The sequence below is a fragment of the Neolamprologus multifasciatus genome, chromosome 15 (assembly GCF_963576455.1).
Source record: "Neolamprologus multifasciatus chromosome 15, fNeoMul1.2, whole genome shotgun sequence".
Taxonomy (NCBI): domain Eukaryota; kingdom Metazoa; phylum Chordata; class Actinopteri; order Cichliformes; family Cichlidae; genus Neolamprologus; species Neolamprologus multifasciatus.
Genome location: NC_140453.1, coordinates 17,927,673 through 17,948,368, shown reverse-complemented (window position 1 = coordinate 17,948,368; position 20,696 = coordinate 17,927,673). Strand labels below are relative to the sequence as shown.

Here is a 20,696-nt window from a genome sequence, read left to right as displayed (position 1 = left end):
GCGAAACTTGCACTATTTGAAGCAGAACGTAACTTGGGTTGATGGTGAACATGACTTAGTTCATCATCAGTATTGTTGCGGTGAAGATATATGAGGGTTTACACATCCTCTGAATATGTGAGGGAATATGAGGGTTATTTTGAAAATGCACTCGTTCTAAATACTGTACGGCTCATTCACTGCTTGTGGTCTCGCTCCAGCCTCAGGTCTGTTTTTTTGCAAAAGAAGCAGGATTTTGCAGAAAACACTGCAAACAGAGTGAGAGAGCTCACCAACCAGATGCAAGAGTGGTGCCAGAGAGTACAAGCTGAACATCAACGCATAGCCAGGTAAAGCTCAACGTGTTCAGTATTTTTCTGATACATGGAATAAATTATTATTAATTAATAAACAAAAGTTTCAAAACAAATGTAAGCTTTGGTTCATATGCACAGGTAAACCTTTTGTTGTCTGTCTTTTGTTTTTTAAAATCTGCAAATGAATGCCTGAGTGAATTGCCAAAAGTATTCACTCACCCATCCAAATCATTGAATTAGGTGTTCCAATCACTTCCATGGCTAAAGGTATATAAAATCAAGCATCAAGGAATGCAGATTGCTTCTACAAACATTTGTAAAGAATGGGTTTGCTCTCAGGAGCTCAGTGAATTTCAGCGTGGTACTGTGATAGAATGCAACATGTATAGTCTTGAAATTTCTACAATACTAAATATTCCAGTTATCTGTAGGGATGGGTATTGATAAGATTTTTCACGATTCCGATTCCATTTTCGATTCTGTTTAACGATTCGATTCTTTATCGATTCCCTTATCGATTATTTTTTTTTAAAAAAAGGAGAACACTAAGGTCAATTAGCTTAGATCTTTGTTTTATATCTTCTCTTTGAACAAGATAGAAATTTAGGAGTAACATGGCCTTACAAACCCAACAGTCAGTTCCAACCTACGGCTCTTCAATGGGAGTGTCACAAGGTCCCCAGGAAAAAAAAAATTGTGAATGTAAAATAATAAAATAAATATTCTTCTGTAGCAATTACACAAGAATATCCAATAATGTCCCTGCTACAATTAAACACATTCACTTACCGAAAATCGGGGGCATCTGCTGTGGCAAATGGATGCAAGCCTTTTACCACAAACTTAGTCACTGCTTGGGTGACATTCGTCTATCCTGGCCTGAAAGGAGACGCTACCGGTAGACTGCAGCGAGAACTGCCAGCATCTGAGCCAGACTCTCTGTCTGTCTCATCATGGTCACCTAAATGCACAGTAATGGCAGGTTTTGTAATAAGGCAGATCGCGCTAACATAATATGCACTGTTAGTTGATTATTTACCTTGCCGCATTAACGGGATGAGGACGTGCAAACGTTACCGCTGCTGCTGGGTTGAGATTCACGAGTCCGGAGCGGAATTAAAAAACACGACATTTATTTAAGGTTATCGCGCGTTTTGTGAGCAAATGCTTTTGCATATTCGTAGTGTTTCCTCCCTTAAATGAAATATCTACTTTGCAAGTATTGCAAGTTGCCCTGTTGTCATCCGTTCTCGTAAAGTATAACCAAACTTTTTAGCGTTTGAGCCGCCGTGTTTCCTGCCAGGTAAATGACGCTCCGCAACGTGGTGACGTCCATTCAGGGCGACTGGAATCGATAAGGGAATCGTTTGCAAAATGGCAAACGATTCCAAGGAATTGAAAACAGTGGGAACCGGTTCTCAACAAGAACCGGTTTTCGATACCCATCCCTAGTTATCTGTTCATGGTGTAACAAAGAGGAAGTGATTGGGGAATGACAGCAACTCATCCACAAAGTAGTTAGGACACGTAATATCCTCGAGCGAAATTAGCAGATGCTGCATAGTGCGCAGAGATCGCTAGCTTTCTGCAGAGTCAATCCTAAAGACCTTTAAACTTCATGTGGCCTTTGGATTAGGTCAAGAACATCTGAGCCTTACATCACCAAGCACAATGCAAAGGGTCAGATGCAGTGGTGTAAAGCATGCCACAACTGGGCCATGGAGAGAGTGATTGGTGGACGGAGGATTCTGGTGTGGGATTGTTTTTCAGGAGTTGGGCTCGGCTTCTTAGTTCCAATGAAAGGAACTCTTACTACTTAAGAATACCAAGATATTTTGGGCAATTTAATGCTCCTAACCTTGTGGGAACAGTTTGGGGATGGGCCCTTCCTGTTCAAACATGTCTACATGGTCCATAAAGACATGGATGAGCAAGTCTGAGATGGAAGAACTGGCCTGTACAGAATCACGGCTTCAACCCAATAGAACATGTTTGCAATGAATTAAAGCAGAGACAGCAAGCCAGGGCTTCTCATCCAACATCAGTGTCTGACCTTGGTCAAAAATGTATATGTATATGTATATGTATAGAACCTATGTGTGTTAACACGCCTTCCTTTGCCACATATGCACCCCTCTTGTATTCAGAGAGTCATGCATGTGAAGAATGTTAAAAACTACACTTGAATATTTCTGTATAAATGTTATGTTTGTCTAAACGAACAGTTTGTCTGCACTCTCCATCTCAGCAAATCTCCCTGCAATATCTCCCCACAATACCGACACTTTATTACAGCTGTAATATAACAGGACATGGTTGGGCTGTTTGACCACTGTATTGAGCTGCTGTATTCTCCTGCTGTGTATTTACAGTGCACCTGTTATAATTGATATTTCATGTCATCTTTCATTTCTCTAGCATCAGTAAAATGTCTCCTTAAATGATAGTGTATTATAACTGAACTGGATCAATACATCTTCTGTCATATGGATTAGAGGATAAGCATATTGGGAAATACAAAAAGTAATTCAGGGTGCTTCTGTTCACACAGAAGCAAAATTTCAGTGAGTGAGATCTCCCGTGGTGGGGTTAAGCAGTCTTAAAGGCACACTGTGGACCTCAAACAAAACAATCGGGATCAATAAGAGTTCACAGTTAGATAAGATACGAATCTTGATTAAACCAGATGTTTTTGCAGTGCGTGGTTTCTGTTTTACCCTTTTTTTAGTCTTTTTTTTTAGCTTGTGTATCTGTCTGTGCTGTCACAGGGAGCTCTGGATGAAGGTTTGCAGCTTCAACAAGCACTTTTATAATGTGCACGTCAGAGCAAGATTTTCTACTTAATTGCCTGGGAACAAATGTGGCACAGGAATTGGAGAAAAATGCTTCAGGTGCACTCACTGAAAGCCAGTCTGCACTTGAAACCCAATCTAAACACCTGGTGAGTGTCTCCCTTGTCATAGAAATGTACAGTTTGGTGAATTTATGGCCATAACATTACTATTGTTTTTAATATTGTTTATTTCAAAGGTCATTCGTGTTCATGGCAATGTGCAACTGGAAAACAAAGATTTGCCAAGCAGAAGTGAACAAGACAGTCTAAGAAATGAAAGTGGAGCACCTCATTCGGCATCAAGTGATAAAACTACAGCAGTGGGTCTTACAGCTTCGCCTTTCTCTTGTACACCACACAGCCAGGAAAACTCTGAAACTAATCAGAATGACAACAAAATACAAACCAAAGGCACCAAACAAGTATCAGGAGGTTCAAATGTGGAAGCTGATGCCACAAAACAAGAACAAGTAGGCATGGTAAAAACCGAAGATGATGCCTTAGCCACATGTTCAGAAACTCCCAATGTTTTAAAGACCCAGCTAGAATCTCGCCACTTAACACCACAACAATTACACTTGAAGTCTTATCTTGGGTCAAAAGATAATAGCGCACTCAGGGCACTTTCTGGAAATGACAGAGGGCCATTAGTGCCAGACTCACATCCTACGTTTAACAAAAGCTTAATAGCTCAGGAAGAAAACACAGCATTGCAGAGTGACACCACCTTCACCTCTGTCTCAGAATTCTCAGCTGTAGGTGCAGACAACACTAAAGCAATCGATTCAGCACACTGTGTTACATCCTTGACAGAATTACCACCGACAAAGCCAGACAACTTCCCCACTACTGCCTCTGAACATACTGTGTCTAATAATCTAGAAGCACAATTGGAGACATTCAAGGCAAATACAAATGCTCAGGGAAAACACTGTAAGGACGATGATGTCGCCACAAAGAAAGTGTTCACTGTTGTATTGGACATGGACCCACAGGACATACAGCAAAGGGAAAATTCTGGTTTATGCTCCCAGGAAGGGGGGTTCTCGGATGAAAAAAACACAGAATATTCAGGTACAGGATTCCCAGAGATGAAAACTGAAGTCTCTATGACATCAAACAGTCAGGAATCAGACAAAGGATTGCAACAGTGCACATTTGAAGCACAATCAGAGACTTGCAAGGCAGTCGCCGATGTGCAAGAAAAGGAGAATTTCTCTAAATGTGTCAAAAGTAGCCTGGAAAAGGTATTTACCATAATGTTAGACATTGAGCCGCAGCCATTCGACACGCAGAAACGTGAAAAAGCCAACAGCCCTGATTTACTCGGATATTCACAGGAAACACAGTTTTCTAATGCTAGGCCTGCAGAGGTTTCCAGCAGAGCATTTCCTCAGAATAAGTCAGGGCACTTTACCACATTAATTAGTGCTGGATCAGATGAGGTTGCCTTCCCAAACTCTTGTGCAAGTCCTGAATCAAACCCCTCGGTGTTAGTGAATACAGTTTTGGAAGAAGCAAACTGTTCAAGTGCCAAATTACCACGCAGAGAAAACCACAAAACCCATGGTTTAAAGCTTAACGAGGTGTCGAAATCCTCCAAATCATGTTGCCCTGTTGCTGAAATTCAGCATGCTGGTGCACAGACAGCAGAAACAACATTTCCAGATGTCAAATTAGAGGAGACAACAGATTTCTGTGACTCTGGGGAGCAAACAGAGAGCTCAGTGGATGATTCTGTGGAAAGTGGAGAGGCCTTAAATGGCACACATATATCTGCTCCTGGCAAGAAACAAGTGACACCTGATACTGTATGTAACACAGAAGCAGCATATGAGGAGGTGCCAAAGGGGGAAAACACAGAGGAAGCAAAAGAATTTGAACGCACAGAATGCAAAGGTTCAGAATTGCCAGTAAAACGAGACATTGCTTCGCTGCCAAAAGACAAAAATGAGGGGAAGTTGCCTGCAGCACTAGAGGACATGGGAGCAACACAGGAACAGGTAGGTGCCATTTGAAAATTTTACTGACTGGATTTTTCCTCACAGTTCTGCTCTTTCAGGACTTAATATGTTTAAGAAGCTAGGCAATCGACAAAAATATATATTCTAACAGACAGGCATTAAAAGCCATTATGTTTTTCTAATTTTCTTTTCACTTATCATCATCGGTGGTAATTTAGTTAGATGCTGTAATTCTGGCATAGCAGGTGGTAAACCAGCAGGTGGCTGGAAAGACCAGAACCCCCCCTGTTTGCAGTTAAAAGGCGTCAGTGACTGCAAATACCTGTAAATAAATTCAGAGCTGCTTAATGCTGTCATCTGTAAGCTGACAGTCTCTGGAACTTTCCATAAAAAGTGTTAATTTGCATTTGAACTTCCTGATGATGAATAACCCAGACTTTCTAGGTGACTCAACTGTACCTTCTTTCTAAAATTACATGAAGCTTGTTTGACATTTAAAAACCATTGTTATTTCCCTATGTTACCTTAAAGCTAGAGAATATGTGTGTGGGAGAGAGAAGCTGTGTTTCTGACATTTTGCAACTGTGAAGTTATCAAAAAATTTAGTCCTAAATTTAGTGGGAATTTGTGTTATTTAAATACATTTTTTCTTTTCACACTTTCCATTTACATGCCACTATTTTGCTCAAATCCCTTCAAATTTCTTTATGGGAAATTCACAGTGAAAATAATAAACTGGTTGTCACTGTGTTTTACACAAACAAATGTTATACAGCATGCAAGTACACACATTTGCAAGCCTCCACAAGATTTTTGGGATTTTCTTGTGATATCAGCTGCATGCCTGTGCCCTGCTTGCAGCAGCTCCAAAAGAAGATAAGACATTAGATACGAGAGACAAGAGGGTGAAAAAAAGTGTAAATGAAAATGACACCAGGCTTGGAATAATATTTTCAAGACAACTCGATGTTTTCATTATCGGCATAATTAAAGCATTTTTTAATAGAACAGTCAGTTACAAAGTTCCCAGATTATTACACAAGCACATTGACCATCTGACCTTGTCATAACTTTCACAGGACTGCAATTCTGTGAAAAACTTAAGTGCATGCGTAATGTTTTCATGTGAATTAAAAGGACATATAAAAGCCACGTTGTTTATTTATAATTGGATGCACTTGATTAACTGGTCATCAGCAAGTGTGACCTCTGCTATAAAAACAGAAGTTTTGGGCATTTTACTCGTCTGGAGTATTCAGGTGTGTGTTAACACAATGTACTGTAGCAACAAGAAACAACTTCTCAAGAGTGGACCAGCAAATTCAATCAAAGGTCACACCATGTAATACTTAATACTTACTTAACACTTAGACAAAATGTAAAAAAAACCAAGTACCTTATCTCAAACTCTACAGGCATCAGTCAGCCTCAGTTAGCACGTTTCGGGTGGCTGCAGCTCAGGAGGTAGAACAGGCCATCTACTAAGCAGACGGTTGGTGGATTAATCCCTGGCTACTCCAGTTTGCATGGCTAACATCCTAGGGCAAAGACACTAAATCCAGGTTGTTCTCTGATGCATTCATTGGAGTTTGAATATTAGATAGAGACTTAAGCGTAGAAAAAAAGTGCTTGTGTGAATGAGACATGTTGTGTAAAGTGCTCAGGTAGAATAGAAAAGCGCTACATAAGAACCAGTCTATTTACCATGTTACATTTCATCACATAACATTAGAAAAATGACTAAACAAGTATGGCCTGTTTGGAAATGTGGCCAGGAGAAATGGCTTTGCTTAAGTTTATAAAGCTGCAAGTGAACAAACCACAAGACTTCTGGAGCAATGTCCTTTTAATTAATGAGACCAAAAGATGTTTGGCTATAATGCAAAGCACCACATACCAGTTATTTGTCAAATAACTCATATCATTTGTCAAGCACAGCATTGGAGGGCCGATGATTTGGGCTTGTCTCACAGCCAAAGGACCCGGGCACGTTGCATTCTTTCAGTCAATCGTGAACTCTCCGGTAAATAAAGGTGTTCTAGAGCCAGAATCTGTCTAACAGCTAAAGCCTGTTAGACAGATTTCTTTATGCAATTTCTCTATGCAATAGGACAATGATCGCAAGCACAGCAGCCAATCTACAACAAAAAGACCTAATGAGAACTATGCATAAATGAATGACCGGAAACCCCAGGCAGTGCTGTAAAGGAGAGTGGAGTAGAATTCCTCTGAAATGATACAAGAGACTGATAAAGTCATGCAGAAAACATTTACAACCACTCATTGCCGGTTGTGCACCATTTGATTGAAGAATATTAATGTTGTTATAAAATTTTGCCATTCAGGCAAGCTTGTGTTTGAGTGTAAACAATTCTCTTTTTTTATTGTTCTAGAAACATAAAACGTGCAGCATGTTTTCATATCATCGTTCAGCTCCACCCTCCTGGTGGTATACACCTTAGTCATGTCCAAGATATTTTAAAAAAGCACCTCCCCGTTTGTAACCTAGCATCCCATGCCTTGTTATAGTGTTTGTTTTCTTGTCTAGGCAAGCTATAACAAATCATTTATTTCTTAAAAGAAGTTAGAATGAGAGCATAAAAGGAGCCCTTGTCCCCCAGGGCTGACTGCTTATTTCTCAGGCACATTCTTGTGTTAACTGTACCGACTCGCCGGGCTACCGTCAAACGTAATAATATTTAGCACTAGTGAAGCAGGGAGAGAACAGGAAGTTCTGACATTATGCGCAGACAAACATGTGGGAAGAAGAAAGCTAAAATGTGACACCACCCCTGTCTTCTGTGTCTTCAGCGTCGGATCCCAGAGAGCATGGAGCCTGAGAGGACGGCCCCGGGTTCACCAGCTGATCTGGGTTCTAAAGAGACTCCAGGTGGACCGGCAAACTCCTGCAAAGAAAAGCACACCATGCAGGATATTTTTTCTGATATCCAGAATGTGGTGGAAAGAAGTAACATAATAAATGTGAGTATCAACCAGTTTAAATATAATAATATACTGCATTACTGTAGGCTTGCTGTGCTGAACATTTAATAAATGCTACTTGTAAAAGACAGAACGAAACGTTCGGACTGAGGGAATTAAAGTAAGTGAGCTTTACTGTTTACTGTTTATGTCATAAATCTCATAAATCTGCATTAGCAAATAATACATAGCAAGATAGTAAAGAAATATAACATGCATCTATATATATTTTTTTACTTTTCTGTTTGATTTTCAGTACAGATGCATGTGTCTAAAAATAGCAAGTGCATGGGACAGTGAGCAGATAAGAAAGGCAGTGTTTTGATTGATGCCAGTGGGTTCCCTTGATGCTACTGACAGGAAGTATTTATGAGATACAATGATTTCCTGTTTGTAGTTAGGAAGTCTAATTGCACAAAATATACAGCTGTTGGATTTATTTTTTTTTTTAGCTTCCATCGTCCTAGTTTGAGTGTTTGTTCACGGAAAACTGAAATAGTTTATAAATCGACAATGATAATTAATCACAAAGATCCCTGGTAAAAGTTATAAATGTTATAATAGTGTAAACCAACCAGACTAAACTAGATCTCTATGATAATTTATATTGAATGTTTGTATTTGCTGTCTTTACAATATATACACATAGTTAATTGGTTTTCTTGGTTTCACTGCCCTATTTGTTATTACCGCTATGTCCTTTCAGTACATGTTTTTTAAACATAATTCTTCAGTCCATTTTTCCTAGCTGTATTATGTGGTAAACAATTCTGGATTACTTAAATGTAGCTATTTTATATTATTTTTTCACTTACATTACTTTCTGTTAGGGCTGTTCGATATAACGATATATATCAGATGAAGATATAAAAACGTCTATGTTTCATTTTACCCTATCTTTGTTTCATGGTGTTGCAAAATAAACTATTTACGGCAATATTTTTTTCATCGTTCTGATGGTCACTGTAGTGGCTATATTAATTTCTTAAAATTCTCTCTTTCTTTTATATGTAATATACCCACACCACGGACAGACAAGCGCCTGTTTTTATGCGTTGTTGTTAGCAACAGCATTGCGTGTCCGCTTGTTTATGTTCCACATAAACCTTTCACAATAAAGCTCAAGATCCTGTTGAGACTTTTCAAAATAAACTGAATCACGTGAAAGAGCAGATTATTTACGGATGAGAAGTAAAAAAAGAGCCGCCAGGTGCTAAAAAAATAAACCTTAGACTCAAACGTTAGAACAGGCTTTTCCCCGCAGCACGCCGTGTAATAAATACCGTAATACCATAATAACTTATGTCTAATGTCTGAGATTCACAGAATTTACAGAAAATGTTACATTTGTGATTTATATCGTTATTAGGACGATAGAATTCTTATATCGGGATATGAGATTTTGGTAATATCGCACAGCCCTACTTTCTGTAACATAATGTTTTTCTGTGTCTTTTAACACTTGTATTGCTCTTTTTTTTTAGAGAACACCACATATAGATTTAAACTGGTATCTGAAGTCTTCTCCTGGTGAACAACAGATTCAGTTGGTACGAACTGTTCAAAAGATTCTCGCATGTCGATATCAACCAGCCCAACTCAGTGTCATAGCTATGACCAAACAACTGGAGGAAGCAAAGGTATACACTCTAGTTGTATTTACGTCTTTTTTGCAAGAATATGCAGATTTGTTAAAATTTAAAAATGCACAAATATCTATAAATGTCTCATCTGTGTACTGCAGGAGTACCAGCGCACTGTGCAAGAACAAGTTGCTACTTTAAAAAACTCAGGTGCCTCTAAGGCTTGTGAACCAAGTGCCTTAAACAGTGCTGCAGGCCAATGGAGCGCAGCACTGCTAGATGCTTCTGCCACAGTGCAGGTCAAAGCAGCACAACTGGAGCAGGTCAAACAGTACCACAAGCACATGAAGCTCACCAGAGCTTTTCTGGAGGTTATAGCCGCTGAGAAGGAAAAAACGAGCTTGTGAGTAAACTTGGTGAGCTGGATTTTTGTGCACTTGACGTTTGATACTATTAACTAATTGTTGTTGTTTTTTTGTTCTGGATTTCGTTAGACACTCTTTGGGAAGCAGTGCACTACAGGCTGAAAAGCTTCATGTGCTCCTGCAAACAATGGAACAAAAGAAAGCTATGATGGAAGGTTTGCTACGCTTAAGTAGCCAGTTGGCAGTGCACTTGAGTGACGCCGAAAGTTCAGGTGCTCTTCTTGGTCAGCTTGGAAATGTTCAGGAAGAATGGCGGCTTCTAAAAGGAAGTATCAAAAGAGCTCTGCGGCATGCCTCTAACTCCACCTGTCAATCCTCCCTTCTTTTGAAAGAAGCCGAACAGCTAAAAGCCAAACTCGAAGCTCTCCAGAAATCCGACTGTCAAAACCTTGACAGCAAAAGTGCCTTGGAATGTGTTTGTCTGACCACAGACCTAAAACTCTATAACCAGCTTTACTTACATTTACAGTCCCAGTCAGATGCTCTCAACAATTTTTCTCTAGGTCAGAAGGAGAAAGATGAAATCGAGCATAGTCTTCAGGAATTGGCTTCCTTGCTCGGGGTCACCAAAAAGAAACTTGATTCTTTCACACTTAGCTGTGGTGACAGTTCTCCAACTAAGATCAACAAACAGCTACGAGACTTGATTGTACGGGCTAAGCAGGCAGAAAATCATATCTCTATTGGGAAAAAGTTAGCTCTTTTCCCAGAGGAAGCTCGTATTCAGATTGTTGAAATGAGGAAATTTCAGACTGATATTTTGTCTAGACAGTCCAAGATGAGAGTACAAGTTGACGAGATGAAAGAGTTGGCCTCTAATATGGAAAATGAAGAAAGTGACCAAGTGTTGAGGACAGTAGAAGACCTTTATGAAGCTATTGCTGACAGTTTGAATCTTGTTCTTGACACCATGGAAAAAGATCTTAAACAGAAAGAGAAACTGTTATGTGAGCTTGCTAGCATGCATGCCTGGTTAGCAGAAACGCATGCTAAAAGAAACCCCTCCACTCACATTGAGAATATTTCAAAAGCGGACCTCAAAAAGCTAGAGAACGACCTGAAAAGTCATGAATTAGCCACAGTGGATATAGAGAGCCAGCTAGAACTGGTGGAAGTGATGTCAGAAAGTTGCAGGAAAATAGCCATAGGGTTGAGTCCAGCAGAGAGCCGCTATCTTGTCAACAGACTTTCAGGCCTTTGGACAGAATTAGATGGATTGCTAGCTCATGAGAAAGCCACCAGCTGGGAATTAAAGGAGCTGATTCATGAGTGCACTACTTCAGATGAAGAGTTATCTTCCATTCAGGCTAGTTTAAAGCAAATTTCTGCTGATCTAGAGCAGCTGAAGATCCCTTTGACCCAAGAAACCCTTTCAATGATTGCACAATGGAAACACATGCTAATGGAGCATCAATGTCAAATCCAGGAGCTTCAGCATTGCCTGGAGGCCAAATGCAGCTCTGTTCTGTGTTTTATCGGGGAACTGGAAGACCGGTTCAAAGCTCTTAGCATAAGTGCCTTTGAACAAGAAAAGTTTCTGCACCTAAAGACACAAATGGAGGAATCTAAAGATATTGTCAAAGAGCAAATCCAGAATTCCAAAAACAAAGCACTCGGTGTGGATGAGAGGTTTAAACTATGCCAAACAGTCCTCGTTGAGATTCCTTTAGTCAAAACACAAAGTCAAGAAGCAACAGATCAATTGGAGGTTATAGCTCAGGAGTTGCACCCATCTGTTCTTCATTTAGAGAGGGAAAAAATTAATCATATAGTTGATACTTTAGAGTCTTGGGAGACTCTTGTCACAGATGATATCAAAAACCTAGAAGCTCAGCTCCTGCTAGGTTTACAGTTTGACTCAGAGCTTCCTGCTTATATAGAACTCTTAGAAAGCATAAGAGTCGAGCTGGAAGGAACTGAACCAGTCAGTCCAGAAGAAACAGCCATAGATATTGCACTACAACGATACTGGGTCATTTGGCAAAGTATGGAGTCTGGGATGCGAGTTTTGGAAAATTTGGGACAGAAAGAAAAAACTGACCTGAGGAACTACAAGGAACTATATTCACTTCGAGATTCAGTCATGCAAGAATGTCACTCGCAGATGGTAAGCTTAAATTATTTATATATTTCATATATATTTCATATTTTGGGTTCATGTTTGGGTGTTTTCAAAAACTCTTCTTTATTGTGTAACATCTGTTCAACAGGTCATGCTATCACAAGCTAGAGAATCCTTGAAAGATTATCACTGGGCTGCTCAAGGAGCAATAGGCTTCCTATACAATGCTGAGGCAACATTCTCGTCAGCTCCTGGAGGGTTTTTGGATTGTGCTGAGGAACAAAGACAGACCCAAGAGGCTTTAGAAACTCTTGAAAAAGGTTTTCACACTTATATTTGCCACCTTGTTGAACGGGTACCTCATGAACCCTGCCTTTCCTTCCCAAGGACCGAGCAGCTCCACATCAACATCCTCAGCCAGCTAATGGTTGGACGAGCCATACTGGACGCCCAGGCGCAGCTCAGGCTTGAGTCCTTGCAAAGGTACTTGGCTGTTCTCAATTTCTAAATGTAAATCTCTGTACCTTTGCGTCTTATGTATTTTCTTCACATTTCTTGTTCTCATAGGTGTGAATTGAGACAGCAAAGTCACCAAAAGTGCCACAAAGACATTTGTCAAGATCTTTCACAGTTTGAGGAAAGGATTTCAGAATGTGCTGCAGAACATGTGACATCATATGACAAATGTGTTGCCCAACAAAGAAGAGCTCAGGTAGGTCAGATTCAGCTTTATGCCATTATCTCTACGTATTGTATCTGTTTGAACCTGGCATTTAATCACTTTGACAGCTTAGAATTGTTAACTGTTTAGCCATGCTTGCAAAAATGCTTTAAGAAAGACAGTGCTAGTCTAGCTGACTTTGGCTGCTTAAAATATTTCATTATCTGTTTGACTTTCATGATTTTAAATTTTAACTTTCATTACATTTTCAAGCTTCTGATGGAAGATCTTCACGGTCTTGCTGGGAGGATAGACGACCTGAGAGCTGTTTGTCCAATGCAGGGTTGTGGGGTTGGAAAGGATGGTGAGGTTGGTGCCCTCTGGAGGCACTGGTTGTCATTGCTTCATGTTGTTGGCCTCCTGATGGTACGCATAGAGCATAGAGGAGAGGAGTGGAAAAACATTACTGAAAGCGTAAGTTTAAATCTCAATAAAGCCTTTCGTACATTTAAAAACAAACAAATAAATGGCAAATTAAAATTGAATTAATATTTTTTACCTCTTTTGAAACTTTTGCTTTTCGCTAACCAGAACTTAGTATGTCAAGTGACTTTTACTGTTTTCTGATTAAAAAGACAGAGAAGTGATCCATAGATATTGATGCTTCAATTCGATTTTCTTAGATGGAGCAGTGCTGCAGCTTTTTAGCCAGACTTCAGGCGGAGGTTCGAGACCCCACCACTGTGAACTTCACTGGAGAGGATCCACAGGAGCTTCTCGCCCTGGCTGAGATCCATCAGACAGGTTTGGAGCAGGAGCAGCAGGACCTGGCCTCCCTGGAGCATCGACTGGAGCACGCCCTGAGCTTATCAAGTTCCCCAGGGCCTATTGGCAAAATGCTGGTGAAGATCCAAGATAATGTCAGGAGGTGGGACTTCTTTAATATACATTTAGAAAGTGATTATTTATTTATGTCGAGTATGCTGAGAAGATACTTTTTTGCCCGCAGCTTAAAAGAACAAAACCTGCTGGTTGTAGCTGCAGCCCAGGCCGAGGAGAGAGAAAGACGACAAGTTCAAGAAGAGATGGGACAGATTCAGAAACACGTGTTTCTCATTCTTCCGGCACTGGAAGCATGTTTGAATCCAAGCGAAAGACAGGTGGGCTTCGTCTTTTAATGTTTGAAACTTGGTATTTGAGATTTTATAGAGAGTGATATTAAAAAACAACAATAATATGGCTTCTTATATGCATGTAATAACAAGTAATCACCTTTAAGTGTTTAACATGCCCAACTTTATTACGGTCATTATTCATAAATGATGAAATATTACTTTCTTATGAGTGTTAGATTTGAAGTTGTTCACATTATAGTGAGAAATACAAGCTATATAACAGTCAAGTTGCAAATTTCAGAATTTAAACTGTTTTTTAGGTACTATTCTGTCCAGCTGGTCTCATTTGTAAAAAAAAAATCAGGGGTGCAGTAGAGTAGAGGGAGTAGAGTATTAAATGTCTGACCCACACTCCCAGTCTCTGTCTGATTCCTGTATTTTTTTGTCCTTTCCACACTGACAGGAGCTTAGAAAGGAGTTGTCTTCCCAGAAGACCAAGCTTAAGTGCATCACAGACAGTGTGCAGAGCCGATACACAGAGGTTCCTGTGGATATAGGCAAGCAAATACAGGATCTCCAGATGTCTCTGCAGAGAGCAGAAGAGAAGGTGACAAGAAAATTGATTTCAAACTGTTAAGATCTGTTACTGACAGATAAATGATCTCAAGCTAAAGTCCGTTGGTGCAAATGTGTTTGTGTATGTGTCACACAGCTAATAGAGAACAGCCTCGTTAAGAAACTGGCTAACAGAGTGCTGGAGTTGGGTTCTGGCATGGAGAAGGTGAAAGCATTACTGGAGCAGAGAAGTCCAACAGTCAGTGAAGCTCAGAATGCCCAGAAGGTGTGTGTATTCCTTGTTTTCTGTTTGCTTGTGTGTCCACGTATGAAAAATAAATAAACCCACTGTTTAATTATTTCTTGTTAACAACTTTTTAAACTTTCTGTATTTTCAGTGCTGACCGTTTGTGTGTCCATCTGTCAGTGAGATTATGCAAAAGCTTCTCAGCTGAAATGATTCAAATTAGTGCAGAGGCAAAGAAAGAACAGAAAGTGATCTCGCTCACTTTCATTTATAGTATTTTTGTAGGTTCTTAGTCATCCAGATCAGTAGTAGCAGTCTGAAAAAAAGCCAACCAGACTTCTTTAAATTTATAAAGATGCATCACCGCTCACTCACAAAAAGGTGGAGCGTGAAAAAAACAAAACAATTGTGGATCATTACCACTGTGAGACCTTCTGGTCATCTGGGAAGGGATCTAAGGATTGCATTGCATCTCTGTTCAGTGATAGTCATTCCTTTACTCCTCTGTCAAACTATCTGTCTTTGGGATCCTCGAAAGAGTGACCTTTACCCATTAAGTGTAGTTGTAGAGGTGAGTCTTGTCTTTTTGAAGTGCCTCTTCTGTGTTGTGCCATATATTTGTGCAGTAGCTGTTTTGGTTTCTCCTATATAAAGTTACAGGCACTCCTCACTGTACTGCACAGCATACACTATGTTGTTTAGTTTGCGTTTGGGAGTTTTGTTGTTGCGATGAACCTGATGAACCAGATGAACCAGTCTTTCACTGTGAAATTCAACTTTGAATTCACAGCTCTCCAAGTTTCCTTTTAATTTGCCTTTTAAATGATCTTTTACAGAATTTTCCCACCACATTATTTATCTTTACTTATAAAGTATATTTTATAATTTGAATAACTATTTAACTTCAGATCTCATTTGAAAAGTTGCAAGTTGTATAGCTGACTAAGATAAAGTCAGATTTTCTTCAACTTCCAGCCACCTTTGAGTGACCTCCACAAGCTGTTTGTCAATTTTATTCAAGCCAAATGAAACAGCTACAGATTCCTAAGAACTAATGCTAATCCACATTGCTGTCTTGTTCTTCAGCATGTGTGGGATGAGCTGGATGCCTGGCACAGCAGCTTGATGCTCCTGGAGAGCGAGGTGCAGGATCTTGCAGAAGAGCAGCCGGATCAAGCCCAGCTTCTTATTGACCAGCTCACACAACCCCAGCAGCTCTACCAAGATGCAGCACAGATGGTTGAGCAGCGTACAACCTTTCTCAGCAAGGTCTAGTGCCACTACTATTGCTGCTCACCAATATAAATATATTAAATCTAAATAATTTGTAGGCTACATATATTTAATTTATTTTAGCTTACCACTCCATTTGACTGAATGCTTCATTTTCCATATATCGTCTTTTATGTTAGATCCCAAAGTGTCTTCAGGAGTTAGAAGATATTCTACACAGCGCCACCCGCTGGTTAGGTGAGGCCCAGTCATGGCTCAGTGCTCCCTGCTCATTCACAACAGCAAAAAGCCTCCACAATCATGCAAAGTCCCTGCAGGTCAGTGAAGAAGCATGCTAACTTAATTCTTTTGTTTATATCTGTTTTATGTAATCTTCATGTCTTTATAGTTTCATTTTTTCCTACATATATCCATAGATTGTATTGCCCTTTAATCTTTATAATTGCCCTCCAGTAAACCTCTGTATTTAACACCTGTATTAAAATGCATTGCCATTCCATGGTCACAAACAATATTATAGTGTAGTATAAGGACTATAATAGTATAATAGTATAATAATATAGTATATATTTCTTATATGTCTCAAAATTAACTTTACAAATTGCCTCACAATGGCAATGAAACAGCATATACAAGTCATAAAATATCAACATAACATTAAAATCAAATAAAAGTAAAGTAGATAAAGTAAATCAGAAAACTATACTATCTACTATGTTTATTATGTTAAAGGTGTGGGAAACAACTTTAATTTGACTTTGACATTGGATAAACTGAGGTACTGTACCAAGGTGAAGTTTAGGATAAATAAGGATCATTTTTGGACTGTGACTCATGCAAAGCTACCCGAGTAGAGTCCAAGAATAAACATTTTGATCTAAAAAAAAACAAACCTAAGGGGTTCCTTTTAACAAATGTTTCTTGTTAAATTTAAATGAGATTTAAATTTCTGATCTACAGCTGGTCCTGGATGACTCTGAGATGATCAGGGGGAACCTGCAGGATTTCAGGTTGGTGCTGGGTGAAATCTCTGCGGTGTGTGACATCAGTGCCCAGGAGGAGAGGCTGGAGCAAAACGACCAACAAGTCCTCAAAATGCAAGGCAGCATCCTCGGGCCACTGGAGCAGCTCCTGCAGGCTGTTGTAGTAAGAATGTTAACACTTCAGACTTTTGGGTTCATAGCGATATCAAGTGCTCCAGTTTGGGGCACATTGAGCGGAATTTCTGTACTTGCATTGTAGCCGGATTTTTGAAGATTGCAAGCATTTACAGTACAGACAGCAGAAAGTGTCATTAACATTAGTTATAATGGTGGGCATATACAACAGTTTTCATACAAAGCTAAATGTCTAAGACAATTTTCATTGCAGGTGGTGGAGGACATGGAAGCTGAACTTAAGACTGTGGAGAAAAATGTGCTGAAAATCAGAACGATTTTATCCTCCATGGACGACTCCAATATGTCCCTGACAGAACATCTGCACAACAGACAGGTACATCAATGCAATTAGTTAGTGATTTATTTATTTTTTAAATAGTTTAGTGTGGTCGCAGTAGTACCGGTATAATAATAGTAATATTACTGTTATTACTACACTAAATGGCACTGAGAGCAATTTACAAGGGAGTAAATTGAATGAAATAAAACATAAAAGATGACATCGGTGTAATTAAAACACTTGTATTTACATCGCTCAGTGTTCCGGGATCAACTCATTTAAAGGGTGTGTCTGATTTTACCATCTTGGTTCATTTGTATGACGCACAGTTAATAAAAGCAGTTTGTCCACTTTGATCTTGACTTAGACCAGATAGACTGTTACGTCCCCTCGAGGGCAGGAGGGGATAACACAACAACTCTGGAAACTCGGTACAGGTGTTATGAAAAAGGTTTAATGGCAGCGCTCTCACAAAATAAATAACCCAAATTCAAACAACAAATGTGGGGGAGAAAGGGACAGTTAGGTTGTGCCAAAAAAACACCAAAAAGACAAATCCAAAACTTAGCTGAGCTATTATCCTAGAAAGGGCAAAAAAAAAGAGGGAAAGACCCTAAACCTCAACTCAAAACAAGCTCAAAATTACATGGGTGGCACCAACCTACTTACCTAGACCTACTGCAGTATCTGGTTCTAAAAACACATAGGACAACCAGAAGATTTCTCAATAAGAAGTTTAGAAACAAATAAAATGCAGTGCATTTCTTTCAACCTTTACAAGAAACATGTATATATGTATACAGTGAAAAATAAAGCAGTTTAAGCTACAAATGTTTGTAAATGTAAAGAAGTGGCAGTGGCATAGATGAATGCTTAAACCAATCTGCTATCTCTCTCTCTCTGTGTCTCTCATATATATGGGGGAAAATGTCAAACTAACAGTTTACACGTGTTTCAGGTGATCCAAGATAATTTGTGCTCAATGCAGAGGATGTTAGAAGATCTAGAAAAATGCAAAGGAGAGCTTAACATCCCACAAAGAGCAGAAGAAGGCCTTCAAGTCTACTCCAAAGTCAGGCTGCTCCTGCAGTCACTCGAGGAGCTGGAACATCTCACACAGCAACAAGCCTCTCTGCTCGAGGTACAGCATGTCTGAATCCTAGCAGGCAAAAAATTTTGTTCTGTTATAAAAGAAAAAAATGGTCCAACAAAAGGTGCTTATGATGCTGTCCTTACTTTGCTGATATACTTTAATGTTGCACTACTGTATGAAGCAACACTCATTCTTGTCGCCAACTGGATCCTTGTTTCAACACGGTGGATTTGTTTTTTTATGAGCCTCTGCCACCTCTTCCATTCTTTCTTAAATGTTCTCGTCTCTTTGACTAACCTAGAACAAGATCAGAGAAGAGGAAGAAACAAGTGTGATTCTTGCAATCACAACAGGCTCTCATACTCCTGGACAGATGCAACAGCTAGACACACATCTAGTCCAGGTAACATTTAGCAAAATAATGAAACCAGCTAAACAAATCAAATAACACTTGTGTGGTCTTTGCTCTTTGCTGTCGTGATTGAAGTAAACCAATTACACACTTCTTCTAATCATTTTGTGCTTGCAGTTCTCAGCAGCTTTTGATCAAATTATTTTGGGAGAGGAAAAACAAATCACAACGTACAAGATTTCTTCTTGCTGCCAAAATTTAAAAGTGTTCTTTGAGCTCAGAAAGCCAGTAGAACCGGTGAATCATTCAAGTGCAGTGACTATCCCCGATTCACTTGCTTCACTCTGTTATCTGGGATTAGATGAACCTTGCTGTTAGAATTCTGTGTGAGAAAAAAATAATTATACTGAGCTGTTCATCAGGCTCAAGGAAGTCCGAAAATCTTTGTTTTAGGGGGGAATTTCACTATTGTACTACGGTATTAAAAAGCTGTATAACTGTGTTTTGAGATTAAATTAAAGAGGTCTAACCTTATCCAAAAAGAAAATTATATTTGTAAAATTGCAGATAAAACTCAAAAAATAGAATGAAAGTGCAGGAGGAATGAAATGGTGACTGCTGCTAATAAAAACTTTAACTTGTTAACTGTTAGATAAAGAAGAGTGATGAGAGTCGATAGAAAAGCAGTTTTTTTTCCAGTTTTCCTTTAAATCACAAATTTGATCATATATCCACCCTTATCACTGAAAGCAGGGGGCTTTTGAGGTGTCTAACTCAGAGGAAGAGGAGGATATGGATGACGAGAGTTGTCACTCGTCATCCTCTGACACACTAACAAGCAGTATTCCAGAGGTAAATCAGATGTAATTACATCACATGAGAGCATGTCTCTGGGTACCTCTGTCTTTTTGGTTTCATTCCACAATTTTACATTCATTATTTAAGCTCACTGACAGAATTTCAAGTAACACACCCACAGCAGCAGAACGTGTAAGACTATTTTCTAACAATGCACAGGATTTTAGGTCCTATGGAATGAAACTCTGACTGTCTTGGGCTTCCTCTACTCTAACTATTCCTTCTTTATTTGTTCCTTGTGGTCAATCCATCATATCATCTCATCAAATTAGTGACCATCAAAGATTTTCCAGAAAAAAATTACATAATGATTCTTAATTTCTTTTTATATAACATCCACATCCTTGCTGTACTTAGTTCTCTGAAAATAAAATAGTTCAAAGGATGAAGATAAGAAAACTACTTGAGCTAGGTCCAGTTTTTTTAAAGCAATTATAAGGCTGTATGAATATGGATCATTAAGGGTGTAGCTACTTTCTCCCATATTCTGATATCTACTTTGAGGTCATCTTAATCACATTTACATGCTCATATTCATTAAGTTTCTGATTAGATATTTGTGTTAAAGAGCTGTTGGAGTGGTGTGTCTAATTAACTGGCCAGTGAGTGAATGTATTGCAGTGGCACCCAGTGCAGATACTTTTTTCTTGCTCAGCTGTCAGGGTACATAAATTGACTTAAAACATCAAACAGTCTTTGCCTGGTGTACATAAATATGAGTATTACAAAAACTCATATTGAGCGAGAACATCGTCACAAAAGAGAAATATGTTCTTTCTAAAAACATTGACTGGAATATTACACTGACAATGGATGCTAATGTTTCTTTTCTCATATTCATGCATCAGTATCTGTGAAAACATTGGCTTTGATTTGGACTCTTTTAAAGGATATTATATGTCTTGTATATTAAATTGTGGTTTCCACAGGTCTCCACATCTGTTGTCAGAGATCATTCATCTAAATAGTGATTTCAGGCATCCATCCTTCTACAGTG

General features: G+C 39.2%; 1 protein-coding gene across 8 annotated transcripts in view; it reads left to right on the top strand.

Annotated features, from left to right (window-relative positions):
• The first annotated feature begins 200 nt into the window (after positions 1-200).
• The window catches only part of syne2a (spectrin repeat containing, nuclear envelope 2a), a 64,458-nt gene continuing 43,962 nt past the window's right edge, over positions 201-20,696 (top strand). For 4 of the 8 annotated variants that reach the window (XM_085133545.1, XM_085133544.1, XM_085133546.1 and 1 more), the window contains exons 1-21: positions 201-329; positions 3,065-3,237; positions 3,327-5,132; positions 7,905-8,075; positions 9,560-9,715; positions 9,820-10,061; positions 10,153-12,190; positions 12,294-12,628; positions 12,713-12,857; positions 13,080-13,280; positions 13,490-13,734; positions 13,816-13,966; positions 14,385-14,528; positions 14,634-14,762; positions 15,810-15,992; positions 16,136-16,273; positions 16,917-17,102; positions 17,328-17,450; positions 18,355-18,537; positions 18,791-18,892; positions 19,592-19,693. In XM_085133545.1, coding sequence (XP_084989671.1) covers positions 3,109-3,237; positions 3,327-5,132; positions 7,905-8,075; positions 9,560-9,715; positions 9,820-10,061; positions 10,153-12,190; positions 12,294-12,628; positions 12,713-12,857; positions 13,080-13,280; positions 13,490-13,734; positions 13,816-13,966; positions 14,385-14,528; positions 14,634-14,762; positions 15,810-15,992; positions 16,136-16,273; positions 16,917-17,102; positions 17,328-17,450; positions 18,355-18,537; positions 18,791-18,892; positions 19,592-19,693 — 6,909 coding nt within the window. In that variant the 5' untranslated portion in view covers positions 201-329; positions 3,065-3,108. Of the gene's footprint in view, positions 330-3,064; positions 3,238-3,326; positions 5,133-7,904; positions 8,076-9,559; positions 9,716-9,819; positions 10,062-10,152; positions 12,191-12,293; positions 12,629-12,712; positions 12,858-13,079; positions 13,281-13,489; positions 13,735-13,815; positions 13,967-14,384; positions 14,529-14,633; positions 14,763-15,809; positions 15,993-16,135; positions 16,274-16,916; positions 17,103-17,327; positions 17,451-18,354; positions 18,538-18,790; positions 18,893-19,591; positions 19,694-20,696 lie in introns of those variants that run through there. The other 4 variants (XM_085133548.1, XM_085133543.1, XM_085133547.1 and 1 more) reach the window with 4 other exon arrangements.